Source organism: Penicillium daleae (assembly GCF_028827525.1).
Source record: "Penicillium daleae strain IBT 16125 chromosome Unknown utg000002l_segment0_segment0, whole genome shotgun sequence".
Lineage (NCBI taxonomy): Eukaryota > Fungi > Ascomycota > Eurotiomycetes > Eurotiales > Aspergillaceae > Penicillium > Penicillium daleae.
In genome coordinates this window covers 1973266-2000273 of record NW_026623150.1, presented here as the reverse complement: position 1 = coordinate 2000273, position 27008 = coordinate 1973266, and the positions used below count along the sequence as shown (strand labels likewise).

The 27008-nt window shown below is 47.0% G+C and overlaps 11 protein-coding genes across 11 annotated transcripts; 8 read left to right on the top strand and 3 right to left on the bottom strand.

Annotated features, from left to right (window-relative positions):
* Positions 1 to 271: 271 nt before the first annotated feature.
* N7458_001739 (cytochrome P450) lies at positions 272 to 2079 on the top strand (the record flags this gene model as incomplete). Its single annotated transcript, XM_056905122.1, has 5 exons — positions 272 to 466; positions 523 to 648; positions 708 to 792; positions 940 to 1599; positions 1652 to 2079. 5 exons carry the CDS (start codon positions 272 to 274, stop codon positions 2077 to 2079), a joined length of 1494 nt encoding a protein of 497 aa, XP_056769229.1.
* A 489-nt stretch (positions 2080 to 2568) lies between these two features.
* On the bottom strand, positions 2569 to 4618 carry N7458_001738 (cytochrome P450; the record flags this gene model as incomplete). Its single annotated transcript, XM_056905121.1, has 7 exons — positions 2569 to 2707; positions 2799 to 3095; positions 3158 to 3284; positions 3354 to 3643; positions 3736 to 4089; positions 4237 to 4357; positions 4411 to 4618. The coding sequence occupies 7 exons, from the start codon at positions 4616 to 4618 to the stop codon at positions 2569 to 2571; spliced, it is 1536 nt and encodes a 511-aa protein (XP_056769228.1).
* Positions 4619 to 4953: 335 nt separating this feature from the next.
* Positions 4954 to 6005, top strand: N7458_001737 (uncharacterized protein; the record flags this gene model as incomplete). The annotated part of the gene is made up of 3 exons (XM_056905120.1): positions 4954 to 5020; positions 5091 to 5527; positions 5595 to 6005. 3 exons carry the CDS (start codon positions 4954 to 4956, stop codon positions 6003 to 6005), a joined length of 915 nt encoding a protein of 304 aa, XP_056769227.1.
* Positions 6006 to 6475: 470 nt separating this feature from the next.
* On the top strand, positions 6476 to 7549 carry N7458_001736 (uncharacterized protein; the record flags this gene model as incomplete). Its single annotated transcript, XM_056905119.1, has 3 exons — positions 6476 to 6725; positions 6792 to 7065; positions 7144 to 7549. 3 exons carry the CDS (start codon positions 6476 to 6478, stop codon positions 7547 to 7549), a joined length of 930 nt encoding a protein of 309 aa, XP_056769226.1.
* Positions 7550 to 10361: 2812 nt separating this feature from the next.
* Positions 10362 to 11632, top strand: N7458_001735 (esterase; the record flags this gene model as incomplete). The annotated part of the gene is made up of 4 exons (XM_056905118.1): positions 10362 to 10407; positions 10479 to 10608; positions 10697 to 11438; positions 11498 to 11632. 4 exons carry the CDS (start codon positions 10362 to 10364, stop codon positions 11630 to 11632), a joined length of 1053 nt encoding a protein of 350 aa, XP_056769225.1.
* Positions 11633 to 14133: 2501 nt separating this feature from the next.
* N7458_001734 (dihydrodipicolinate synthase family protein) lies at positions 14134 to 15516 on the bottom strand (the record flags this gene model as incomplete). Its single annotated transcript, XM_056905117.1, has 8 exons — positions 14134 to 14273; positions 14325 to 14638; positions 14699 to 14811; positions 14872 to 14974; positions 15026 to 15174; positions 15224 to 15264; positions 15323 to 15343; positions 15402 to 15516. 8 exons carry the CDS (start codon positions 15514 to 15516, stop codon positions 14134 to 14136), a joined length of 996 nt encoding a protein of 331 aa, XP_056769224.1.
* A 334-nt stretch (positions 15517 to 15850) lies between these two features.
* Positions 15851 to 18558, top strand: N7458_001733 (Amino acid/polyamine transporter I; the record flags this gene model as incomplete). The annotated part of the gene is made up of 19 exons (XM_056905116.1): positions 15851 to 15865; positions 15949 to 16047; positions 16102 to 16112; positions 16166 to 16193; positions 16244 to 16348; positions 16410 to 16525; positions 16581 to 16588; positions 16639 to 16889; positions 16946 to 17072; positions 17132 to 17167; positions 17220 to 17290; positions 17350 to 17404; positions 17460 to 17482; positions 17533 to 17616; positions 17673 to 17928; positions 17989 to 18135; positions 18193 to 18246; positions 18298 to 18455; positions 18514 to 18558. 19 exons carry the CDS (start codon positions 15851 to 15853, stop codon positions 18556 to 18558), a joined length of 1689 nt encoding a protein of 562 aa, XP_056769223.1.
* Positions 18559 to 18962: 404 nt separating this feature from the next.
* N7458_001732 (hydantoinase/dihydropyrimidinase family protein) lies at positions 18963 to 21385 on the top strand (the record flags this gene model as incomplete). The annotated part of the gene is made up of 13 exons (XM_056905115.1): positions 18963 to 19165; positions 19218 to 19313; positions 19368 to 19432; positions 19498 to 19865; positions 19912 to 19954; positions 20011 to 20037; positions 20108 to 20226; positions 20277 to 20372; positions 20437 to 20531; positions 20584 to 20887; positions 20943 to 21002; positions 21062 to 21128; positions 21186 to 21385. 13 exons carry the CDS (start codon positions 18963 to 18965, stop codon positions 21383 to 21385), a joined length of 1743 nt encoding a protein of 580 aa, XP_056769222.1.
* Positions 21386 to 22929: 1544 nt separating this feature from the next.
* Positions 22930 to 23412, top strand: N7458_001731 (fungal specific transcription factor domain-containing protein; the record flags this gene model as incomplete). Its single annotated transcript, XM_056905114.1, has 1 exon — positions 22930 to 23412. The coding sequence occupies one exon, from the start codon at positions 22930 to 22932 to the stop codon at positions 23410 to 23412; it is 483 nt and encodes a 160-aa protein (XP_056769221.1).
* Positions 23413 to 24472: 1060 nt separating this feature from the next.
* On the bottom strand, positions 24473 to 24904 carry N7458_001730 (uncharacterized protein; the record flags this gene model as incomplete). The annotated part of the gene is made up of 1 exon (XM_056905113.1): positions 24473 to 24904. The coding sequence occupies one exon, from the start codon at positions 24902 to 24904 to the stop codon at positions 24473 to 24475; it is 432 nt and encodes a 143-aa protein (XP_056769220.1).
* Positions 24905 to 25144: 240 nt separating this feature from the next.
* Positions 25145 to 26494, top strand: N7458_001729 (TauD/TfdA dioxygenase family protein; the record flags this gene model as incomplete). The annotated part of the gene is made up of 6 exons (XM_056905112.1): positions 25145 to 25333; positions 25386 to 25558; positions 25610 to 25688; positions 25738 to 25901; positions 25961 to 26296; positions 26350 to 26494. 6 exons carry the CDS (start codon positions 25145 to 25147, stop codon positions 26492 to 26494), a joined length of 1086 nt encoding a protein of 361 aa, XP_056769219.1.
* Positions 26495 to 27008: the final 514 nt, after the last annotated feature.

Here is a 27008-nt window from a genome sequence, read left to right as displayed (position 1 = left end):
CCGTGTGGTACCTTTGTATTTTTGCACTTTCGGCTCGGACCGACTCCACATCGTATTTGATTGCCCGAGAGTCCTCGAAAGGTAAGCGTGTTCTCAAAGGTGGCCACAAAATTCCCACGGGACCAAAATCCCCGGAGCGGCGGATCCCCAAAGGTACTCGGCCGAAGTACTCTCATTCAGATGCGCCATAAAAGAATGAACGTCGGACTTGACGCATTGGTTGCGAGACCTCTAGCGAGGAAAATTCCGGAGATACAAAGTCAATCATACAATGACATTCCTAGCCAATAAATCCATACTCGGTGCTTTCGTCGCCCTTATCATCTGGGGGATAATTCGGCACTATAAGCGCCAACAACGGTATATCCCAGGGGTTCCTATCATTGGTGGAAAGAGCAACATAAAAAAGAATCGAAAGTTGTTTGCGACACAGAGCTTGCAAATTCTCAGAAAAGGCTACGAAGAGGTGAGCAAACAAGCGAGACTTCCCGGAAAGATATTTTTGCTAAGTGGAGTGGATAGAACAATGGCGAGCTATTCTATGTTCCCACTGCTATCGGAGAACGCTTGATTCTGCCTGGACGGTACCTCGAAGAGATGAAATCGGCAAATATGCGCATTGTGGACTTCCAAGGAACCTTTCTTGAGGTATTACTACCTCCCCGCAAATAGCCCGCGATCTTCTTGCTAATGAATGGAGGTTATAGATGTTTGAAGGCGCCTATACGACCTTAGGAACTCATTCTCGATTGCTACCCCAGGTAGTCCGTGCTCAATTGAACCAGTACCTTCGTATGGTTTTTTAATTCTTTCTCTTCTTTTTCTTTGTGCCTTTCTCGAAACATGTGGCGCTGACTGGTCATAGCCGACGTTCTCCCAGAAATCCAAGCCGAAATCAGAGATTCACTGACAGAGCTACTTCCTCCCTGTAAAGGTTAGAGCCGAAAACGCCTCGAAACCCCACCCTCATTCAGGAACAGATGAACTCACACAATCCCACACAATCAGACTGGACCGAAATCAATGTCACAGAAATAATGGCCGTGATTATTGCACGAGTGTCAAGTCGCATGTTTGGTGGCCCCAAGCTTAGTCAAAACCGTGAATGGATTCAAGCATCTCTTCTTTTTGCACATGACGGCTTCAACGCAGCCCAAAAGCTGAAAGCGTGGCCCAGATTCCTTAAGCCGATTGGACAACATTTTATACCCGAAATCCGCTCCATCAAAAACACATACCAGGTTGCAGAAAGGGCGTTAGTTCCCCTTCTTGACGAACGGGAAGTTGACACGAACACAAAAACGCATGACCTTCTTACCTGGATGTACGACCAAGCACAGGGGACCGAGAAAAACAACAAGTTCATTGCTGGGACCTTGCTCAAAGTCAGCTTCGCAGCGTATCACACGAGCGCTGCAGCACCAACGCAACTTCTTTTTGATATTGCCGCAATGCCAGAGTATATTGCCCCACTTCTTGAAGAATATGGCTCGGTGTCTAGGGATCACAACCAAAACATCACCGTCAAAGGCTTTGCGCAGATGAAAAAAACGGATAGTATCATGAAGGAAAGCCAACGATTCAATCCTTTGCTTCTACGTACGTAGCTCCTGCCATGACATTGATTTATGGCTGCTTATACTTGACCCAGTTACGTTTGAACGCATCATCAAACGCGACTTTCACCTTTCTGATGGCATCATTATTCCTGCCAATACCTGGATTGGTTGTGCAGCACAAGCCATTGGAATGGATACAAATCTCTATTCTAATCCAGATACATTTGATGGTCTCAAGTTTGTCCCCGGCGCAGATGAGAAAAGCAAATTAGCAGCAGGTGCCAAGACCAATTACACATCCGCTCACCCAGGCTCAATGGCATTTGGCTATGGTCAACATGCTTGTCCGGGCAGATTCTTTGCTATGATGGAAATCAAAGCTATCATTGGTGAGATTTTAAGCCGTTTTGAGATGAAACTGCCAGATGGACAACCGAGGCCGCCGAGCATTACGTTTGAAACGCAGCATCTGCCACATCCTACTGGTCCAGTGCTCTTCAGAGCTAGGAACTGTATATAGGCAGAAATATTGTATTTATGAATTCTATGTCAAGCTTCTAGATAGCAAGGTAAAATTGTTCAATGCTTGGCCCTTTTACATTCTTTCCCAATTATCGTTTCCTCGTACTTTATGCACTTTCCGGTCTCATAATTCTCATAATGGGTCATAATTACCATTGCCGTCTGCGGAGTGGTTTGGCTCTCGATAATTGGAGCATAATCTAGAATTAAGCATTCGGAGTAAATAGCGAAGATAGGCAATGAATACAGGGACTGCGATCTCAAGGGCTAGGAGTACCCCAGTACCCAGTTTTGATGACTTAATACAAATATGCTGGCCTTCCGTTGTGTATAATCAAGCGTACGAATATGAAGGAGTGGAAGCTGAGTTGAATCATGGGGTGGGAGAAAAAGTAGAAGTAAACACGCGGATAATCGTACAACTGCATTCAACGCATCGATAATTATGCATCCTAATCTATCTGCTCAGTCTTACGCGAACACCCCTTTAGTCTCTTTTGGGGACTGGAACGAAGCAATCCTCAACCATGTCCACATCAGTCCAATCTGTTTCGAAAAGCTGTAGTCGGCCTCCCAGTCGTCGTATCAAAATTCCAATTCCCATGTCCAACTCAGAGTATGCCAGACTACCCAAGGTGTGAGTTGAACGTTAGTGGTGTGCACTTGTCTAGAATATTAGGCAAGAAACTTACTTAATGCCAAGGCACTGTCGACTACCTCTGGAGAACGACAATATATATTTTTTCAAGGCGCGGATCCCGCTTTCCATCCTCGTCAAGCCAACGTTCAGGTCGAAACTCAAGTGGTTCGGGGAACAGGTCCTCGTTAAGATGAACTAGTACAGCAGTCATACCGACTGGGGTTCCAGTTGGGATCTTCCAGACTTTTTCTCCCGTTGGAACATCCGCGGCACTCTGTCGAAATGTCATAGGACCCTGCGGGTTGATTCGTTGAAGGCGAGTAGCAACCCCGTGAGATAGCCGCAGCCCTTCTTGAATTACCGCGTTGTATACGCTTTGATTTCATCAGTTGAAAAGCTCGAGGACGGCGATAGATGATGGAAACTTATCAGATACGGTAGTCCCTCCAATTTACGGCATGAAGGTTGATCATAGCAGGCCGGAATGGCCGTTTCCAGCTCCTTGGTCAGTTTTGCCAATACTCCTGGATTGTTCAAAATGAAGAACATCGTTGCCGTGAGCGCTAATATCAGGAATTTATTAGACTCGATTCATTCGATCATGAGTTAAGGGGTCAAATCTTTTCACATACTCCAAGCCGTGGTTTCAGTGCCTGCCCCAATCACTATCTGACCCTCTTGCCACATTCGATCAGGGCCTTTCTCAGAGTCTGGTATATTAGCATGGAAGAGTTCATGAAAGATGGTAGACCGATGCTGGATAGCATCATTCTTCTTTGCTGTGAAGGCGCTTTCCTCATGCCAAATGTCAGAAACCTTTTTCTTCATGCTCTTGTTGATTACAAGATGCTGTGTTAGTCCCGGCGCCTCTTTATATTTCGAGACTGAATGCCGCTTACCTCTTGCCATCGAAGAAATATCCCTATTTCTGGTGACAATTGGGACAAAAGTCCTCTAATCTCATAAATGGTGATTAGTAAGTACACAAAAATCAATTTGCTATTAGAGGCATACATGGGAATACTTCTCAGGATTGGAAACAAGATTGGAAAATGCCTTGCCCACGCACCCATACGAGTCCCTGCTAGAATTGCCTCATGGAAGTTCGGAGCGAACGTGGTGGAATCCAAGAAGTTGGATGACTCTGCAAATGCGTACTGTGTCACTATATCGGTAGTCATGCAACTGAAGGCCATTACCAAGTCGACGGAGTCTGTAGAATTGGCGACCTGTTCGAGGCGACGACAAAGTTTGTCGACAGTTGCGTAAATAACAGGTTCGAGTTTCGCCACAGCTGCTTTGGAAAAGTATGGATTCAACGCTCCTCGCCGCATGCGATGAAGATTATGCGACACTGCACAGAACACACTCTATATAGAGAAGACAATTAGGACCGGCTTTAAAATGGAATACAGTAAGGGGCTTAAATGAGGAGACCCACATCCGGAATACTGTCGAGCACAGCCCGATATCAGCAACTTTTTTCAAATAATATAAAGATCGAGAGAGTCTCACCCAAATTGCCCGGTAGCATAGCTGTATTTATCGCGTACCTTTCCGGGCCCTGGGTATAACTCGTCGATAAATCCGGGCTCGCTTACATGAAGCTCACTGGGACTGATGCGCACGATGGGGCCTTGGCATAAATAGTAAGTATAAGAAGTACTAGGTATAGATGTAAGTTCCCACCATATTTCTTATGCATGCGACCGATTTCAAAGGTGCATTGGCCCCCTTTGATCGCGTCGAAGTAGAATTCGTATGCACTGGTGAGAGCCGCCCATTTTGGCCCAGGGAACTTGGCCAGGGGATGCCATGTCAAACGATACAGTATCACCAAAATTCGGCTAATAGCCCAAAGGCTCAGCGGAAGAATGGCTAGCAATACTAGATTCATGGTGAAATGAAAATTGAGAAGCGTAATCTTCCTTTCAGTGATCACAACTGAGGAACTTGCCCATCTTTATAGATCTACTTAGGCAGGGGCCTTTTTGGTTAAGAGATAGCCGCTGCCTGAACAAGAAAGTTCCATCCAATCGGTGAGGTTGAAATTGTACATATTCTGTGGAACCCCTGTACACTGGGCGAGCGTGCATATCGGCGATGTTCTCAATTAGGAAAGCCCGACCGCAGCCTATATGTACTATACAACGATCCAATCCATTGGAAAAAATTCGCATCATTTGAAATTTCTTGTGTGGATTATCGTATCGAGATAATATCACTACAATCATGGCATCGATGCAATTGACAGACGCCGATATCCCCAACTGCTCCGGCAAAACAGTGCTGATCACTGGTAGATAACTGAAAATTCCCCTTCTGGCAACCATGAAATGTTATGAATATAAATTAAGGAAAATTCTCAGGGGGGAGCTCGGGCATTGGCTTGGCGACTGGAAATATTTTCGCTTCTCATGGTGCTTGTGTCTTTTTACTGGATCAACGACCGCCCAAGGATGAGCTTTTGGCAAACACTCAATATATCGAATGTGACATCACCAACTGGGCAAGTATTCTGGCGGCTTTTGAGCGAGTCGGAAATGTGGTCGACATCCTCGTTGCCAACGCAGGCGTTTCTGAAGAAACCGACTATTTTCAAGATGTTGTCGACCACGAAGGCAAGCTTGTGGAGCCCAAATATGGTGTCATTGAAGTGAATCTCCGCGGTACTTTGAATGTCGTCAAAGTTGGACTCAGCTTGATGCGGCGAAACAAGGTCGCCGGCAGTATTGTGATCACGAGTAGCGCGACGGCATATTCTCCAGAGCATTCTTTGCCCGTATACAGTGCAACTAAGCTAGGTGTGAGTCTGGTTCTTTCTATGCATCAGTTAGAACTTTTGGAATTCCGTTAACCATGGCTCTTCCTAGCTGATTGGACTCATGCGTGCCCTACGGGCAACACTTCCCCGCGACAACATCACAATCAATACCGTTGCCCCAGCTGCAACGCTGACAGGACTTATTCCGCCTGAGCTTGTTGCGCCCATTATCGCTATGGGTCTTCCAACCAGCTCTGCTGAATTTGTTGGTCTTGCGGTCGCGTATTCGGCAGTCGCCCACGAGACACGTCAGGTCGAGCTGTATGGCAAAGACTCTGATACAGCCGTTGTGGACAAGGAGGGTCGTTGGAACGGTCGGACAATTCTCACATTGGGTGACAGGTACACTGAGCTAGAGCAAACGATTTCAGACCTCAGGCCACAATGGTTTGGCGAGGAGAACACTGCATTGACGAGAATGCAACAGAAGGCAACAGACTTCAGAGCTTCAGTGGCGTGAAAGTGGATATTTATGTATTCGGGAGAATTTTCGCGCCTGGAATACATTCACCAGGATTTTAAATCTCTCGGTTGACGTCCAATTCGGGAAACGGCGAACTTGCCCACGTTATATACAAGTGTTTTTGGTTTATCCGTATGGGTATGTCGCCGATCAGGGGTTAAGAATCACCGTTTCAGTGTATGCTTCTTCGGCGCGAGATCTAAAGGTAAAATAGCGCTTTGGGCGTGCTTTTAACATCACGTACCGTCATCAGATCTAGAGTCAAGTAATAAATAGCGTCTTGTTGCGATCCATGGAAGTCGAAAAGTCCCAACATTGAATACCTGCCCTCTGTTTCAACCCAAGACACATTTCACCAGTATGCTCCGGTATCTTATTTCTTTCACAGCTTCAGCTGTTAAGTTGCCTTTTTCCCTCACTCTCTCGGTGCTGCCAGGGTACTCCCCATTGAGCAGGACAAGAAACGCATGCCTACTCTCGCAAAAGACCTTCTTCCACCTTCCAAATTTCATCCTAGTATCCACCCCCACGTCGACTCTGTTGCGGCCGAGGTAGACGATTATTTCCTTCGAAACTGGCCGTTCCGCTCTGAGAAAGAGCGAGCCAAGTTCCGTGCCGCGGGATTTTCTCGCGTGACATGCTTGTACTTCCCACTCGCGATGGATGACCGTATCGGGTTCGCCTGCCGGTTGTTGACCGTTCTATTTCTCATTGATGGTAGGTACCATCTAATTCAACCTTGGAACTTGATTGTTGTCATTGTCTCTAATCCTCGTTCCAAAGATTTGCTTGAGGAAATGGGCCTTGATGAAGGATCCGAATATAACGAGAAGCTTATCTCAATTTCCCGGGGAGAAATTCCCCCTGACCGAAACATCCCTGTTGAGTGGATTATGCATGACCTGTGGGAGGATGTGAAAGCCTGTGACGCGGTTCTCGGGGAGCAAATCATGGAGCCCGTGTTTACATTCATGAGAGCACAGACAGACAAGAGCCGGCTTGCCATCCATCAGCTGGGAGAATATCTTGAATACCGGGAGAAAGATGTCGGGCAAGCGTATGTTCTATATATATTCCCCGCACGCGTGATCTTCAAGTTGAAGATGCTCTTAAATTGACTATTATGGTTACACAGTCTCCTTTCTGCTCTCCAGCGCTATACCATGAAAATACATCTTACGGAGGAAGATCTTCGCATTGCGGCCCCTGTTGAGCGCAACTGCGCAAAGCATATTGCAGTGCTTAACGATATTTATAGCTGGAACAAGGAGCTACTAGCGTCGGAGACCCTTCACCATGAGGGTGCCGCTATCTGTTCATCTGTACAGGTACTATCAGAGGAAACTGCCCTGAATCATGCCGCTGCTCAACGGGTACTGTGGACCATGTGTCGTGAGTGGGAGTCAGTTCATCGAGAACTCGTGAGGGAGAGGGAGGAGATCGGATGTAAAGGGGATCTATTAGATTATATCCATGGACTGGAGTATCAGATGAGTGGAAACGAGCGATGGAGTGAATCTACGCCACGTTACCACTTTTGATTTGTCTTCTCACCATTCCTACTTAGGTATTGTCGTCAGATTCAGTATTTGTTCATTTGTTTCGCCGGTTGAATTCATTGAATAGTGTTTCATAAAATGTCTTACAATATGTCCATCTCGAATCAAGTTGGAAAACAGAAGATACCCAGCTTTGGAGTAGTCAGATATGGCCCCAGAGTACGGCCAGATAAGACTAGCGTGCATATTGAACTTTGGATGGGAGAGGATACGTAATTCATAATGGCGCTAGTCTAATTTCAAAAGCGCCGAAAAACTTAACAAGAAACCCGTGTTTCATCATTTCGAAGCTAGTCAAGTGGCTTGCGAATTGCATTACGTAGTATAATTAGAAGTAGTTAGAAGGGTGAGGGATAAACGAACGCCCGCACGGGAGAAGGCGTTCACACCCGTTCGGGCCGTTCCGCCGGATCGGCGGAATACAAGAAGACCCACAAAGTTTGGCAAGGTCAAAATTTTTTGGTCATGAACTACAATGCAGCATGCACGTGTAGCTTAGCAGTTGCGTATTTTATTGATGAGGATGGGCAGATCTTCCCCGGCACGCGGTCCCACAACCTTCAGTCGCTGTGAAGAATGAGCAAGGCTGTACATAACCTTGGAATGTAACCACATCCAGTCGCGATGTCCCTTGAAGAGAAGAATTCAACTTAGTTTTTCAACTTTATTTAGCTGAAAGACACAGGCAATTTGTGAAAAATTTATTGCGAGAGTCGCCAAATTGATTTGACTCTTTCTACTTATGTAGATAATTCGATTCCACTCACCACTTCGTCTCTGAAACCATCTCATTGAAGGATAGACTACGTGCTATACAGTTACCCCGATGACCCCCGGCTAACAGGCTTCCTTCTTTATTGTAGAAATGACGATTGCCCAACTTCGATTAGATTATGTCACTTTTGTTTCGAGTTGGCGACAGTGGTGTTGTGTCATGATGCGCAGATCCTTGAGGGTAGGAACTCATGTCATCCATGGGAATGTATGAACCATGCATCCCCTGGATGTCACTACTTGCGGAACCTTTGTGTGAGTATATGTTGGGTCCATTTGAGTACTCGAATGATGGACCAGATTTTCCGTTGCTACTCTCTTTTCGACTTCCGACGCTCCGGTTCCACCGTCGCACCAGGGGTGCGAGACTGGGCAATGAGGCACTGATGACGCCGATCGTTGCTTCTGAAAGGGTATCAGTCTCTTGAAGTGGATGCAAGATGTATCTAGCCCTACCTAGTACTCCGATCAGTAGAGAGTTTGCATTTGACCCTGAGAATATCAGCGCGAGGCCGGCAAGTTACAGTAGCTCTATACGTACATGTAGGATCATTACTAAACGTAGCTTGTAGGAGTAGTGGCAGTCGCACAATGCTCACGATGCAGCAGCTTGTTATCAATTTTATGTTAGCTGCCTTAGGCCTCATTAATCCGGTAGAATGTTTTGCTTACACTGAGCCCAGAGCAAGAATGCCCCCAACCATGAACTTGCGTCGCCGGTCCATCTGTAATGTCCACAGTCCGGATATTCCCAGTGATAAAATGAGACAGTCTGATAGAATATTCAACGCTGCACAGGCAATGCCCCTTGCAACTAGGTTTGGACAGTCTCCTTTTGGCACAGGCGCACCCACAATTTCATTAGCTTGTGCCCACCAATGCGATATAGGAGTGCAGATAAATATATAAGCCAAAATAATCGCAGTCGATGTGGATATCACGTAGAACATGACCGCGTAGATCATGATACGAAACCAAAGTCGCATCGTGTTGCTAACAAGGAATATTCGCTTGTATAGCCAGAGAAGTGACAGTCTGATGGCAAACATGGCAACTGCCCAGTTAACGACCGAGACGTAACCGGCCTAAATAGAAATAGTGTGAGTTTCAGGCTCAATATTTCCTTGCTAATGATTAATCAAGCTCACAATCCAATACTTTCGTTGGTTTATCAGAGGATGGGGGTCTGTGGCCAATATTTCCTCAATATGACGGCCACCTCCCCAGTGAAAGCCTGACTTGATTGTCAGAGAAACTCCTGGACATTGGTTAGGCATATACTTACAAAGACATGTCTCAATGCAGAGACCGATGGTGAGTATCTAAATTTTGTTAGACCTGTTACTCCATTAACGGCGTCGACCAGTCTCTTACCAGTCCGACGAACAGAAATATTTCATCGAGATGAAACGATTTAGTGACGAGACGCTGCGAGTAGGCCCGTAATGCAAACACAACCACGGCAATGACAGTCAAGGCTATTGAAGCCGCCGTCATTCCGGGACCTTTGTTGCCTCCAAATGCCATGTGATCAGTTAATTGACCAAATTCATTAATTCCGTCAGGATGTGAAGAATGCCACTTTTTACAGAAAAGAGGGGGGTTGCGAATTATTATTAGGCAAACTCCGTTGGGGCCGTCTAATGCATTCCAAAGGGACCCTCGATTCTTGCAATGCGGGCTCGGGGGGCTTGGGGCCATTTTTCTAACAAGGAAGTATCGCCGAGGTTAATTAATGGGGGGAGACGATTAATCAAACGTTTGACTTGCACTACGCCCCAGTAAATCTGGAGTCGTGCATTATGGGCTAAACGGGGGATGGGAACAGACTATGTACCTTGGGTTAATCTATCTTCTCCGCCGAGAGTTCGGGCCAAGAACAGCCCCCGTTCACAACTGTGTTTTACTTTTGAATTTAATGCTAAAGCTTGACTGCCTTCTGAATCACGTTGCTGGCATTTCATTCCCTACTTATTCTACGTGTTCAGTATAAGAATCTCTCAAACAGTACCCACCGCCGATGGTGAGTATATGGCTAGGCCTGGGGTTTGCAGCTGGCAAATCCCGTAAGTGATTGGATTTTCCCCTTGTTGATCAATGAGGTTTCCGTCTGACACATCCACGCATGTTTTTGAAGTCGCCGTTGCAGTTTGGTCTGCTATCACCGCGCCCTTTCGCGGCGAAGCGGGATGGGCTACAGCATACAAGCATATCGCTCTGTCATTTGCACGTTCTTTCTTTGGAACTGCTTCCATAGAGCAGATCCAGTAAGTAATGACACCTTCCGCTTCTATAATAAGTCTTATTGTCATGCATATACAGCAGGCGCTAACCTTGCAACGAACCTGACTATAGATATATCCTCCCACCTGAGTCAGCTCAAAATGCCTATGAAACCCTCATGCAACGTCAAAACATCACACCCAGTATTGTCACGCTCTCCGATGGCGCTGCGGCTTTTTGGATCGGCAATCCCAAGGGCGAGAAACTGATAATCTACTTCCCCGGCGGAGGATACTGCATCCCCGCATTACCAGGGCATTTCGATCTCGTTGACGCACTTGCCAAAGATCTTAAGAAACACGGCCAAGACACAGGGATATTATTTCTGGCCTATGATCTAGCTCCGTATGGCCGATGGCCCCGGCAACTCGAGCAGGCTGTATCTCTTCTTCGGTACGCGATCGAAATCCTGGGTAAACGCCCCTCGGATATTATACTCCGAGGCGACTCGTCCGGTGCCCATCTTGTACTTTCAGTGCTATCGCATCTCGCTCACCCCCATCCGCACAGCAGTGTATCAACTCTGGCACTGAATGCAAATCTCCGCGGTGCACTTCTGTTATCGCCGTGGATTGATTTCCGAACTAATCATGAAAGTTTCCACAAGAATGCGGACCGAGACGCTATTTCGGCTAAGTCTCTGAGTTTATGGGCCCAGGCGCTTTTTGGTGATTCCCAGTGTGATGAATATAGCCATCCGGCTGAGGCATCTGCGGGATGGTGGAAACCCCTTCCCGTTGAAAAGATCTTTATCGGAGTTGGAGGAGATGAGGTCCTTTTGGATTCAATAATGACCCTGGCACACAGGATCAAGGTATGGCTTACCTTATTCGATATTGATTCTTATCTCACCATTTCTCTTTGAATAAAAAGTCCGAACATCCCGACGTTTTGATTAGTCGTATCGCTCGCGAGATTCATGTCGAGCCTATCACGGACTTTGGCTTGAAGCTTCCCCCTGGCTCTCAGTTTCAGGCTATGGCGGCTTGGTTGAACCGAGTATTCTGATAATGGTTTGAAAAGATGATGGGGCTTGGAAATGATATCCAACAGCCCTGGAAACCTAACGCATGATGTGCTTATGAATCTGTTCCGCCGTGTCTCACGGAACAATACCTTAGCCTTTAAGTCGTTCCACAATATTGTGCGCTCACATTCCCATGACGTTCCCATGAACATACACTATATAGTTCTACATAATAGTATATCCAGTACATACGACCATAGGGTGTAGAGAACATCTCTTTTATCACGGGTAGAATTACCGGGCATAGTAGACCATCCGAATCAACCTTCCACTGCTTGATTCTTCTGTCTGATCTGCCGATTGTGTTCTATCCTGATTCGTCTCTCTTCCATAATCGTGGCACTTTGACTAGTGCGCACGAACGATTGTTCTTATACGGTTTAATGCACCAGACGCATTGTTTTTGCCAACAAAGGCTATACTACTACTATAGAGGAGTAACCTATTAGGCTATTATAGGTTTCTTTTATATTACCTATAGTTCCCGCTCTCTACTACCGCTTTTATTCCTTCTTAGTATATAGTTTAACTTACGTCGATCGTATAAAAATATAATCGATAGCCTATAATCCACTAACTATATCTCCTAGCCTTAAGATCCTAAGCTATAGGAATAGGGTTCTTAATATTCCCTCCTACCTAGAGATATTTCCGGAACCCCTATACTATATAGTCTAACTATAGTTAGTCTAAGTCCCTTATATAATAATAATCCTAATCCTATAAGCTAACTACTTCTAAAGGCTATCCTATAGCTCTAGGAATCTAAGTAGGAGGAGGATAAAATCTATAATAAGTATCTACCTAGCTATAACTACTAATTTATAGAATAGCTAATGTTGGAATTGCGTCTGGTGCATAAAACCGTAGAAGAAATCGTTCGTGCACACTAATCTTAGTGCCACGATTATGGAAGATTTCACGTCCTTTCATGTACGAAAGTCCATACCTCTAACGTAATACAGGAGGGTATTGTGAATAACCTCTCTGATGCTCAGCAAGTGATACCTCATTCTCGTTCCTGTAAGTTGATTCTTCTTCGATAAGTGAGAAATAAATAAAAAGCATACAATTGGCTGAGTCCATTGGTGTCGCGCGAAAGTCTCCCAATTTGGATGCAAATGTTGGAAGTAGGCGTGTCACCAGTTTCAGCATAAGTTCATGGATGGATATACATGATCAAGAAAGGCCAGGTGTGTGTCGGTATTGGCTTGTTAGTTCGTCCTCCCCCGATACCTGTCACTGGCATACAAAGTTTTACTTGTATATGTATTAAATTGGAAAGCGCAAGGCAGTCCGGTCGGTACGGACAGGTCCAGGCACGAGAGAGAAACAAACAAACCACCAACAGTAGATCCTGCTGTCACCTCAGAAGAATCGAGGGAACGTCAGGCTCGACAGCAAGAATCAGAAAAACGATAGAGTCAAATAGCTTCGAGGAAAACTTCGTCTAGTGCGTGTCCATCGGCCTTCGTGTACTGTATGTCCCTTGATGTCTATGTCTGCGTCTAAAGCACACGATTTTTGCTCAAATCCACCAGGACAAACCAAACAAACAAGCCGCAAGGCAAAAACCACTAAGCCAAATAATGTCAATGGATCCCCCACCACAGTATGTACAAACCACAAAGGAAAGTGGGTCACTCAATATAAAACCCGCCTGGGCAGTAAGTTACCGCTTCATGTCTCAACAACTAAAATCACCATGTTCACACTCGAAGCTATTCAACGGGAAGAGGTGTGGCGCGAAAGTAGACGGGTGGAGAGAGCAACATGGGAAAACGGCTTCCGTGCTTGGCTGGAGTGATTGAACTAGACATACATGCTTTATCCTGCAAAGGGGTAGCATTCGAAATGTCCCGTTATTAGTGCTCGGCAGATGGGACACCTCTCCGTTGTTTCAAGATTTCCTGCGCATAACTCGCAGACCATGTGCCCACAGAATCGTCACCCAGCGATCTGGCTGCATGTAGCAGATCTTGCAGCCTAATAAATGCATTTCTCTTTGCTGAGAAAGTTCCTCTTGGGTCTTTTGGTGTCTCTCCCTCTCCCGGTGAAGCTCATCTCAAAGCATCGGTGTCCAGTCATCAACAGCGAGGGATAACTTAGAGTTAGAAATACGGAATCACATGTGGAAAGATGGAGGTGGAGAATATTGAGAGGGAAAATCTAGGGTTGGTCGTGGCTTCATCTCCAACCTACCAGGCACATCAGTTTCTCCATATTTGCCTGTGTTTCGACAGAAGAGCACATGCAAGGGGTTAGTTATTCGTACCGTGCTGTGTAACTGCACCAAAATATGCAGGACCAGAGCAGTGGTAATTGATTTGAGTGCCATCGATATGGTCATGTTCAGCATATTTTATGTGGCCGGTGCCAAAATTTATTTGGAGCCTTGATCTCGTATTCAGCATGCTAATGTGCCATGGATTATCCACGTTCGTAAAGTAGCGATCGAAACAGTACATCTTTTGCGAATCATCTACGCTTCCATCAACTTTCGCTCGAGCTGAAGCATTTCTTCCAAAGCATTCATGAACTGCTCTCCTTCGGCATTCTTCAGTGGAAGAAGAGGTCTTCGTGGTGCAATCCCATATCCATGCATTTTATTTAAAGCGTATTCTGAGCACAGGGTCAGTAGATGATCACAAACAGCCTGGAGAAGTAACTGACTCATCGCGCGGATGCCACCAGGAACAGCAGCTACATCAGCTCGAGAGAGGATTGCCTGTATCTCTTTGGTTTCTCTGGCCTCCTCCTCGGTCGGAGAAGGAGTGTTGAGCAACACCCAAAGTCTCATGGAGGCTACCGGAGCAAAATTCGGTATGCCACTCACAGTCCCATGGCCTCCACATTTCATCCACGGCGTAAGATCCGCAATGAGTCCGTCAAGCATAAGGAAGGGAAACTTTCTATCGCTCGACATAGACGGGTCCTCGGAAATAGCGGCATTCAGACGAAGCAACTTGGCAATGCTGCCACCGCATCTGTCTGCAAGTTAGCGAAGAGCAGAACAAGGCCAACCGAACCACCCCAGTTCTACTCACGTCAGTTTGACACCACACAGATTGGGCGCCTGCTTCATGACTGCACGAATAACTTCCGACGAAATATCCTGGCCACCGGCATTCGCTGGGAAATTGTACAGCAAAATTGGTATCTACGACTAAGTCAATGATACTGTGAGAGAGGTCGCATTTATTTTCGCTTGATAACTCACTGGTGAGCCTTGACAGATATCAATAAAGTATTGAAGAACTTGTTCTTGGTCGGTATTGAGACTTGCGGCGTAATAAGCAGGTAGTATCACCATCCCGGCATCTCTGCACTGAGTTAGAACGAGATTCAAACAATACAACCTTAGTAGGACTTACGCTCCAGCTTCTGCTGCTGCCTGTGCCAGTTGAATTGTCTCTCTCGTGCTCGAGCCGCCCACTCCGGCCACTATTGGCGTTGACCGGAGCCCAGCTTCATCTAAAGTACCCCGAATGAAGCGAATGAGAGCTGTTCGCTCAGCGAAGCTCTATTTCCATTAAGCACTGCAATGCTGACTACTTGACAGGGTGGCTTACCAAGTGAACTGCCTCTCCCAGCGAACCGGCACATATTGGGACTTTTGGGAGTGGAGATTTATTAGTAGTTGGCTTTGCATTCCACCTGCGACAACTTACCCATGCCCTTGGTGGCCAAGTCTGCGAACATCGGCATTAGATGATTTTGTTCAGTATTAAGATTGACGATGGAGCATACTGAGAAGATGTTTCTTGTAGCAATCATAGTCGATTTCCTGGTTGTCGTCGAAAAAGGTGGGCAGCGGCGCATAGACTCCGGGTCGCAGCACCCGTGTCTGGAACGAATCGGCCATGGTCACAAATTATCGTCGAAAGAAAACACCGTTTCGTCGTGAGTGATATCGTATTCCACCTTAGCCTTTCTCTGGATTTGCCTCTGTTCGCATAGGAATGCCTCCTCTACTTATCAGTCGGCCCCCTCGGCATCCAGCCCGATGGAGCCTGATAAGCAATTGCGGGAAGGCTCCGATGGACCCGCGCCGTTATCAGTCGGCCTTCAGGAGAAGCGATTGGACCAGGCTTAAGCTTTAGGGCTATTGGTTGCGTCGAAAGCTAAATAAACCCATCGATGCCTCATTTTCCCTTGATTCTACGCTCACTTTGTCATTCGATTACATCAATATCGACATGATCCAGGACGAGGTATGTACCAATCTGCAGGCGAACTGTCAATCAGGGCGAGTACGGCGAAACCTTTTTGTACTAATCAAGTCACAACTTTGTAGAAAAAGCAAGATATGGGCTTCGCTGCCAATGAAGTCTCCGTTGAGAATGGAACAGCAGAGAACCAAGACCTCAATCATGGTCTTCAGCGGAAGCTCAAGGTACCATTTAACTCCCAGCCCTCGGTTTTCGTGAAGCTAACTGATCGCATTCAGCCGCGTCATCTGTGAGTGTTAAACTGTTTCGACCGAAGACTTGTCCAATATCTGATAATACCAGACAAATGATTGCAATTGGAGGTGTCATTGTGAGTGATTCAAGCTACCACCTGATTTCACCTATTCTTACACTAGTCAGGGCACTGGTCTCTTCTTGGGAACGGGCAGTGATTTGCAACATGGTGGTCCTGCAGGTTTACTTCTTGGCTACTGCATCATGGCTTCGCTTTTGTTTTCGGTAATGGTAAGACTTGCAGTAACCTCCTCGCAGTCGCGTATTCAACTAGCCTAACACGCGTTGTTAGGTCGCTCTTGGTGAAATGGTGTCCCAATTTCCCATGGCGGGAGGCCAGTTTGCTCTCGCTAGTCGTTTCAATTCTCCAGAGCTGGGATTTGCTATGGGTATTTTGTTTTGGTATAAGTAAGCAGATACCAAGCCCCACCCCCTTCCTATGGGTCCTAACAAAAACCTTTAGCTACATCAGTACGAATATCCAGTCCCCCGAATTGACCTGCTATTTCTGATTCTCCCAGTTGTTTTGCCGGCCGAGATTTCTGCTGCCGCTGTACTTATCTCCTACTGGACCCCGGCAGGACAGACAGATTCCACCTGCACCGCCGGTATCTGCAATAATGCTATGTGGGTAGGACTTATGCTGATTGTTGTCGTATGTGGTCCTGGTTCATCTGAAGTGCTCTGTGGTGTTGACTTCCAGCAGTTCCTTGTCAATTATGCTGGAACTCGTGTGTTCGGCGAGATGGAGTTTTGGTTCTGTTCGATAAAAGTATTATCTTCGGCTCTTTAATCCGAAATACACCAGGCGCCTGACAAAAAACACAGGTCTTGACAATTATCGGTCTCATTATCTCCGGTATTATTATCAGTGCTGGTGGTGGCCCGAATCACAAAGCTATTGGGTTCAAGTTCTGGAATGAAACTGGTGGCTTCCAACAGTATCAAGATATTGGTGAGCCACATCTTCGAAATTGGGAGATCCATGCAATACCTAACATATTTCCGTGGCAGGTGGTGCCAAGGGGCGCTTCCTTGGCTTTTTCAGCGGTAAGAGAGTATGAGTACACCCTACCCTGTCACTTTACTGACAACTTCGCAGTACTAATTAATGCGGCATTTGCCTTCATTGGATCTGAAATCACAGCAATCGCGGCAGCTGAAACCTCCAACGTACGTGCTCTATATAATGTAACATTTTCGAGTAGATCTGACTTTGGTACTTTCCACAGCCCCAAAAAAACGTTCCCCGGGCCATCAAGAGCGTCTGGATAAGACTTGTTCTTTGTGAGCTTCCTTTGTCCCATTTAATAATACTCATACTGATATTCGTAACCCGCAGTTTATGTTTGCAGTGCTTTTTTGGTAGGATTGCTTGCATTAAACGTGTCCAGACTGTCAACTGACGACATTAGATTGGACTGCTCGTCTCCCCATCAGACCCGTCCCTTGACCTCTCTTCGACGGCAGCCAAAAGCCCCTTTGTCATCGCGATCGCTGTGAGTCATAAGTTTTTCCTCTCAACTGCAATTATTGGCTGATGAATTGGGAAAAGAATTCCGGCATCTCCGTTCTGCCATCTATAATCAACGCTGCTCTCCTTATCAGTGCATGGTCTGCTGGAATCGCTGATCTCTTTGTCTCTACGCGTACACTGTACGGACTCGCTGTGAAAGGACATGTCCCCAAGATCTTTTTGAAGACCCGTAAAGATGGCTTCCCTTGGGTTTGCTTCCTATTCTGTGCAGTATTCGCTTTACTCTCCTTCATGGCAGCCGCCTCGGGAGAAGCGGGCACAGTCTTCGGATACTGTGAGGGCAACCCCTTTCCATCAAGAGCTAGGTCAGGTTTATAAGCTAACTCTGCAAAAGTTTCGAATATGACCGCCATGTGTGGCATGATCTCGTGGACCGGTATTCTGTGGACCAGCATTCGCTGGCACAAAGGTTTGAAGGTGCAGGGTATTGACCGCAAGACTTTGGCATACAGGGCCCCTTTACAACCCTATCTGTCTTACTGTAAGTGTCCCAATGACATCGAACATTTGGAATCCTTCTCACTATTGATACTCTCAGATGGAATCTCAATTACTACCATGGTTATGATTTTTGGTGGCTTCAGTGCCTTCAGTGAGTGTGCGTCTACATTTGTCTGATCGGCGTTACTAACTTTCAATGAAGTCCATTCCTTTGATGTCTCTTCGTTCATCACCACATACTTCCCTCTCCCATTCTTCGCCGTGCTTTACTTTGGCTACAAGTTCTGGAATAAATCGAAGATGATTGGCTATACTGAGATGGATTTTGTGACTGGTTCTTCGGTTGCCATACCCGACGACGTAAGTGATGCACTCATATTGGCGCTGCAAGTTATGTAACTAATACCCGCTGGCTTAGGAACCGCCCAAGAGCACCTGGAAAAAGATCTCTGAGAATATCTGAGAAGCATCAAGTATAGAGGTATTTGTAACTAGAATCTTTTCAGCAGATAGTATGCAAAGTTCATCAATTGACAGCTCCTCGTGGGCAACCTTCGGAAAGTCATAGTCGCTCCATTTAGTTAAACGTACCATCAATAAAATTACAAAAGTGTATCGTAAAAGAGGCTTGGATCGTCCCTTCGGGGTTGGGAATTTTCAAATGTGGATAATTTCATTCCCATTGTTCGGCTGCAAGGCCAAAGGCGTCCTCGCTGCCATGCGATAAACATGTGTGCAAGATATAGTTAACCAGATATTAAGCCAAAACCTTGACCAATTCAAAACAGCCAGATAAGGGCCACGGGCGGATCCTCGATTACGCCAAAGTATATCCCCCTTATCTCCATCGGCCATGACTGAAGAGCCATGATAACGATCCTTATCGTGCGCGGCCATGATAAGACGCGGCAACAGCCCGATCGGCTGGCAGGCCGCATGGGCCGTAAATTCAACAGTGCTATAACTCATCGCACTGACCAACCGTCCTCTATATCCGCAACCCCCGAAATGGCCAAGATATTTGATCTAATTATCATCAATGCAGTCATTGTAACTGCCAGTGACATTAGGTACCCAGCTTGTCCATATTTGAGGTAGTTCAAAGAGGCTGATCTAATAAAGTGCATGTTGTATCGGCGTTAAGAATGGAAAGATACGCGCTCTTGTTGACTCGTTCGCTGACGATGAATTATCTGGGGCGGAGGTCATAGATGCTGAGTATGTCGTATTTGGAGCTTCATAAAGAGAATTTAACCCTTTCTTTGTGTGCAGAGGGGCCTATGTAATGCCTGGAGGCATTGATGCCCATGTCCACCTATGCCAAGATTTGAAGACCGGTATGTTATCAAGTCATATCCATCGTAAAACGTGCAACTTCTGGTTTTGACATCATCTTTAACAGGACCGCATGGCCTTGGGGGAGAGTGCGCCGACAATTTTGAAACAGGGTCCCTAAGTGCTATTGCTGGTGGAACCACGACTATTATCACCTTTGCAACTCAAACTCGCGCGGAAGAGGATCGCAGTTTGCTCAAGGTAGTCGAAACATACAATGCTCGGGCTGAAGAGACAGGTTCCTATGCGGATTATGCGTTCCATATTATCATCGTTCGGAATGATCAGGATATTCTCGAAAACGAGCTTCCTGTTCTGGTCAAAGACTGGGGGATCAGCAGTTGCAAGCTCTTCCTGACTTACGATACCCAGCGGCTGACCGACTCGCAACTGCTGGACGTGATGTTTGAAGCTAGGAAGAACGCCATCACTACGGTGTGTTCTTTCAGTGCCTTGAATATTAGCCATGCTAATCTTGCAGATGATACATGCTGAGAATGGTGATATGATTCAGTGGCTCACAGGTAAAAAAAAAGGTTGAGGCCCAATGTTGATCAGAATGAGACTAATAGAGATATAGGAAAGCTCGAGGAAAAAGGAATGGCCGGTATGTGCTCATGGAAAGAAAAAAGAAAAAAAAGTCTGTGCACTTACCTTCCCTTGCTAAAACTAACCAGCGCCTTACTACCACGCTTTATCACGACCCCCAATTGTCGAGGGGGAAGCTACAACGCGAGCCATCGCTCTTGCGCAGCTGATTCAGAACCCCATTCTGTTTGTCCATGTTGGATCAGTAGTATGTTGACACCGATTATCCAAATGGAAATCCGTTTCTAATGGAAGTAGCTTGGTGCAGCCAACGTTCGCCAAGCACAAACAATGGGCCTGCCTGTTTATGCCGAAACATGCCCTCAGTATTTCCATTTGACCTGGAACGACCTAGTAAGTATCCGTGTCCATCAGCAAAATTGGAACTCGGTGGCCTATTTACCAAGTTGTTTTGTAGAAGCGCTTTCATTCACCCACCTGTTTTGAAAACAGCAAGATGATTTGCTCTCCGCCCCCGCCACCGAGTACTTTGGATCATGAAGAACTTTTTGTGTAAAGTCCGAATCCTCTCGAGCTGAAGGAGAAAATACTGACTAACCAAAAGTGGCCTCTCAAATGGTACATTCACCATCTACTCCTCCGATCATTGCCCATTCCGTTACGACCACCCCCACGGAAAGCCCTCGGGTGTCCTTGAACATCCTGAGAGTATGGAGGGTGAGACAATTAGCGAATGTCATGGCCTGAAGAATTTATTGGAGCGGAAGCAGGGCGCATTCCGCTTCATTCCAAATGGGATCCCTGGCGTGGAGACAAGACTGCCCTTGCTCTATACCGGGGCGCTAGCAACTGGTCGCATCACTCCCCAGAGATTTGTGGAGTTGACATCCACCAACCCTGCAAAATTGGTAAGAATCAGGTTGAAACAATCTGAAGTGTATTGCGTAATTGACCGGCGTACAGTACGGACTATATCCCAAGAAAGGGGCATTGATGCCAGGATCCGACGCAGATTTTGTGATTGTAAGCTACCATGCATTTAAGCAATATGAAAGTTCTTTAACCATTCATTGCAACTCTAGTGGCACCCGGAAAAAGCTTTTACACCTTTCCGTCTACATAACTCCATGCTGCATCATAATGTCGACTGTGAGTGGCATTGATCTAAGTCTTGCTGTGTGGTCAAGCTAACAGACTTCCCCGCAGACACTCCCTATGAAGGAATAGAGTTCGTCAACTGGCCTCGGTATACAATTCTTCGGGGTAAGGTGATGTGGGCAAACGGCAAGGCAGTGGGCAAGGTACGGGACGGACAGTATGTAAAGCGTGGACCAAGCCAATTAAGCCATAAATCGCCCCGTACTGATCAAGATCCCTACCGCGTGGCGAATTGGCTATATGAATAGCGCCAACATGGCCTACAACGTGGAAAGGATGAATGTGCTAGCGCATAGTGCTGGTGTTTGGTCGCTAGCTCAGAAATCCTTTACCTGGGCGACTTGCGAGCATTGGATGAATAGCTATCAAAAGCGCTTTAAGTTTTCCATTCTCCATATTTTAGAATCGAATTCAAGACTTGGGGCCATTTACTGTATCGTTGATCCAGCCAAACGAAGTCAATACAGTGTAGAAGTATAGATCAGGTGAGCAGCCAATCATTGTTCCAAACGCTTATCAGCCGCGCGAAGATAAAGCCTGATAAGCTGCCTAGGCAGCGTTGGAATATCCCTCCAACGTTGACAGGGTTTCGAATGTTTCCTCTCCACTTTCGCCCGGTGCACTCGATTCAATATGTCGGCTCATGTTCCGACCAGATTATCAACCGACAATCCTAGCACAGATGATGAGCGCCCAGCCAAGGTGCGCCGCATCTCTCGTGCCTGCCTACAGGTAGGGTATTGTCCCTACAATAGTTCCATCTGCGATCAATCAATGACAAGTCCTTGAAATTTAGTGTCGCGCTAGGAAGCAGCGGTGCTTGCCACCCTCTCTGGCAGCTGATTTGCAGGCTCCATGCAAGCGATGCCAGAAATTGTCCATCACTTGTTCCTTTGAAACCGACCGACCGCCCACTTTAGATGTGACACAAAGTCCCTCACGTTTGGCGCAGTTGGTTGTAGAGCTCCACGCGCAGTAAAGTCAATCGTATTGGTATCTACCAGGCAGAAGCTGAGATATTCAACAGAGTTAATCACCATGAAGCCCGAATTCGCGAGCTAGAAAGAGGTTCTTTGCTAGGCGAGCCGGGTTTGCCGGACAAGGTGAAGAATGGAAATACCGAACCAGAAAATAACAGCCTGATCGCCGAGAGCCCGCAACAATCAATCTCACCAAGCCGAACTGGCGCGTCTCGCACTCCTGGATCAGCAGTGGATGGCATTGACTTGGGCGCACCCATTGCAACGCTTCGATCGCTAGGCGCGCTGGCAACAGACGAATCAAAAACGGAATATGAGCCGACTTCGTTGGCGAAGCCAATATTTGCAAACACCTTTGATCCCATATCCCAGGGTCTGCTTTCAGTGCACGAGTCGCAACATGCGATCGATATGTGCGTATTTCCCCACCCTATCTCGACAAAACGAAATTGGACTGATTCCGACGTCCAGATTCTTCCAACACTGTCATCCTTCAGCCCCTGTGCTTGACGAGGACATTTGTTACTCGTGGCATGAGCCGGGTCGCCACTCCCCAACCTTGATTCTGGCGATATGCTCTGTTGGAACCCGATTTTGGAATAATGACATTCGACAGTAAGTCGGCCCCATCCAAATACCCGAGCAGACTGACACTTATCACCTAAAGAAGAGCCTCAAGGGATGCTGTTCATCCGAGCTTCAACAACCTCACAAGTTTGCTTGATAAGGCAGTCTCCAGACTGCTTCTCCGGCCTACCCCGTCAGATGTGACCTTGGATTCCATCAGGGTGCTTCTTCTCTATGCTCAGTGGATGCCTTCCACTCGAGAGGATGAAGATGAGCTTGACAGTGGCGAGAATTTGTCTCGCTCGCCCAGTAGTCGATACAACGAGATCAGTGCCTGGGCTGTTCTGGGGCTAGCGTTACGATATGCCACTCTGTTGGGTCTCGAGCGGTCTGCTATAGCACCATTTCGAGAGCACACCAAGGATCCTTCCAAAAACGACGTTAGCCGGCTGCGAGTATGGTACAATCTGCTTACCTGCAACTTCAATTTAATGCTCACCTCAGGTCTTCCTGCGTCGGTTGATCCGGCTTTATCGGTACAGGTCGCCCAGACCTTCAGCTCGCACAGCAGGACGCAGTACCCGGGGGACGTTCGGGTGACTGCACTTGTGGAGCTCGTGGGGTTTGTTTATCGAGCGATGTGCAGCTGTGGCGATATTTCGGGGCGTCGTTTGCAGGCACATAGTCTCCAGAAGTTGAACAAGGAATTGGATTCATGGGAGAGGTAACCGTTGTCTTCCTATACTTCAGACACAAAGCGTTGCTAACGGGCCTGGCTAGAACCTGGTTTCCTATTTTACGTATGTTAGTGTTCCGATATCATTTTCTATTACTGACCACCGTCAGGAAACACTGAATCTCAACATAACCAACTTCCCTTCAACTCTCTTCGAGTACGTCGAAACCTTGTGAATAGGAAAAAATTTCTCTCCAACTGACGACTGCCATAGTGGTATCGGCTTTCCTTAAACAGCGCCTCTCTTGCACCATTACTCTCTGCCCCATCACAACCGCCGGCAGACTCAATACAGGCAACACCCCGCGAGCCACTAAAAATTAGTCTGACAGCAGCTGCACAAATGATACTGTCCTTATCAGCCTACGGGGCTGACTTTGTCTGGCGACTGGATTCACAGAGTCCCTCAAGCTTCCCGGATGGCCCTTTCCATGCCGATCCCGGATCCATCGGCCGACTTTACTATGCGGTGGACTCGACCTGGATTTCATATACGTTTGCAGCAACATTCTTAGTCATTTGCTATATGAGAGGCATTATCGATGGTAGGGACCCCCGTCGACGTTATTCTTTGGGTAATGCTCTATGTTTTAACTCCGATTCCATAAAAAGAAAATCTTCAGATATGCCCCCAAACTGAAAGCCTCCACACGAGTACCACGCGCCTTCCCTCATCTTCCTGTGCCATTTTGACCAGACTCCTCCATCTTGTGCTGGAAATATTCGATGGTGTCTGTCCGACCGCGGCTTTCCATTTCGCTCGTGACTTTCAAGGCATTGTTCGCTATGCCACTTCTCTTGTCATTGCCTCTGACCACGACAATACCCAAACTACCGAAGAAGTAAACGATTTGGCATTCCAGTCTCTTCTGGAATTCATGAATGATTCCGGTGTGGACTGGGCGGGAAGCCTTCTCGGCGAAACGGGCGACCACCCCGAATGGAACATGAACGGAATGCTTATAGCTTGACCGACCGAGGATTTCTATATATTATACTTGTAGTTAGTTCCCACTTGCCTTTTTAATATCACGTTCTATTCAGATCTTCATTTACTTCTCGTCATTGATCAACTCAAACAACACATCCTGAGCACCCTTCCAAAGAACCAATTCCCCGAGGGCACGAAGGTTCTCGTTCCCTTCAATGATCGTCAAGAAGTGATTCGCAGCTAGTGAGCCCATCTTGCTTGCAAAAGAGACGCCGCCGTAGCAGAAGAGAAACTCGGTTTCGGAAATACCTCCCGGGTATAAGAGAATCTGGCCGGAAGCTGGATGGGCTGTATGGTTTTCAAAGGGAATCCCGAAGTCGGTCTCGCCCAACGGAATCCACATTGCCTCGCCGCTCCATCGGACATGGATGAGTTTCTGGCGATATGGGAGGAGCGAACGGAAGAGCTCGACCGTTTTGGGCGCAGCCGACTCGAAATTCGCGAGGAATTGGTGCGGGCCGACGGTGATGCGGACGGTTTTTGCGGTTGTCATTGTCGTCTACAGAGAAGTTGAGTGCAATTGGGCGTTGTAGACAGCGCGCTTCGTTATGCCATGACTGACGCCGTTATCTACTCGGACGCGGCGATCGGAGTCATCGGCTGCGGGCCGCACGGCTGTCCTGCCGCGCATAGGCAATCTTATCACTGCCCTACTGAGCCCGAGCTTCAAAGGGAAACTTAAAAAGATACGGCTTGCACTGTTGATAACATCGATTGGGAACGAATTTTTGTAATGTCTTTAGATCACATGTACATTCGCCAATACGAGAATACTTGCCCTCCCCGGACGGGTTGCGCCGACGTTATCGAAGAAGGCCCGCTCAGCATCAAGCCAGTCTTCCAATCGGAAGATAGCTCTTTCGGCGCTGAGGTTTTTGGAGTTGATTGGAGCGAACCTGTTCCGGACACTATTGTGGCCCAGGTCAGTCATGGATCCGGATTCTTGCAGAACAACCCGGCTAACAATACATCAGCTGGTCGCTTTGCAAGACAAGTATGGAGTATTGATCTTTCGGAAAACAGGCTTGAACAATGCTCGCCACATTGCATTCTCACAAAAACTCGGCGACAAGCTTGAAATCAATCCTTTCTTCTATGGACGTGAGAATGACCGTCTGGGGGAGCCATTATTGTTCGATGTGGCCAAGTAAGTCACGAGTTGAACACCGCACGAATCTACGGCCTAATACCACTATAGTATCGAGTTGGATGGCTCGTTGGTAAAATTGAACAGTCGTCGCTATCATCACAGTCTGGGAAATGCATTGTGGCATACAGTAAGTGCGAACTCATCAGGGGGTTAAATAAATCTGACTAGTCTTCCAGGACTCTTCATATCATCAACAGCGCTCAAAATATTCAATTCTTCTTTCCCATGGGAGCCCTGTGGAGGGTGGATCTTGGACTCACTTTGCGGACATGCGCCGGGCCTACAGTGATCTTTCCCAGGCCAAGAAAGATCAGATTGAAGACCTCGTAATTGAGCATGAGTGTGTATTCTCGCGGCCCAGGCTGGCTATCTGGAATTCGCGCTAACTGGACTATTTAGCCTTTGGCACTCTCGAAAACTAGCATCGCCGGCTGTATTCGGCAACCCCATGCCTCATGAACTGGCAGCAAAGCCACCGGCATTCCACCGGCTTGTACAAGTAGCCCCCGATGGTCGCAAAACACTGTACCTCGCAGCCCATGCTAAGAGAGTCCTGGGCATAGATTTGGAGAAGAGTCAGAAGCTGATTTGGGAGCTTATTGGCCATTGCACACAGTCCAAGGTACATGGCCCAATTCCACCCCGTCGTTGGGCGCTGCTAACTGGTCTGTCTTTGAAGTATGTTTTTAGTATGGAGTGGCTGTCTGGCGGTGACATGGTGTGGTGGGATAATCGGTAAGCCTGCAAATGTTTTGCTTGGATTAAAGCATTGCTGACGGTATCTTCAGACAATCCATGCATCGTGCTAATCCTTACACGGAACATATGACGGCAAGAGATGTGCGTCGTTCTACGATTTTGGATGACGGTCCGTTGGCATGTGGTGCTACTTCGGAAGAGCAAGCAGCTGCGGAAAAAGCTGGCGTCAATTGATATACGCTCCGCAGTGGCAGCATCGATATACTTATTCAACCTGACAACCCCATCTGTCGCTTCTTAGAAATGGTTCATCCAAGACCCTGCTTCAAGGTACACTCCGAGGCTCACCGGCAATTCTGGATAGCCTGTCATCTTTGAGATCCATGTTACTGGAGCGTATTTGTCTAAACGCTTGGGTAATATTCAATGATAATACTCTTTATGAAGGAATTACTACCGTTCCAAAAACAAAGCCACGTTCTTCGTGGACGTGCCACGTTTGTGGTATTCCATAGCATCTTTAATGCTCTCCGACCCCTATTCTAAACGTTGTTATTAGCCCTGACCAAGCGCTGACTCGCTGTCTCCGTTCTTGCAAAATGAATCGGATTAATCTTACGTTCAAATAGCTCATCGAGCTCGGTGGCAGAACATCTGCGTATGAGTTAGTGGTTTATATTCACTGAGCTCATAATCAACGTAGACGTTGAGTTAGGGCTGATTCGTACCATTTAGTCTCAGGAAGAAG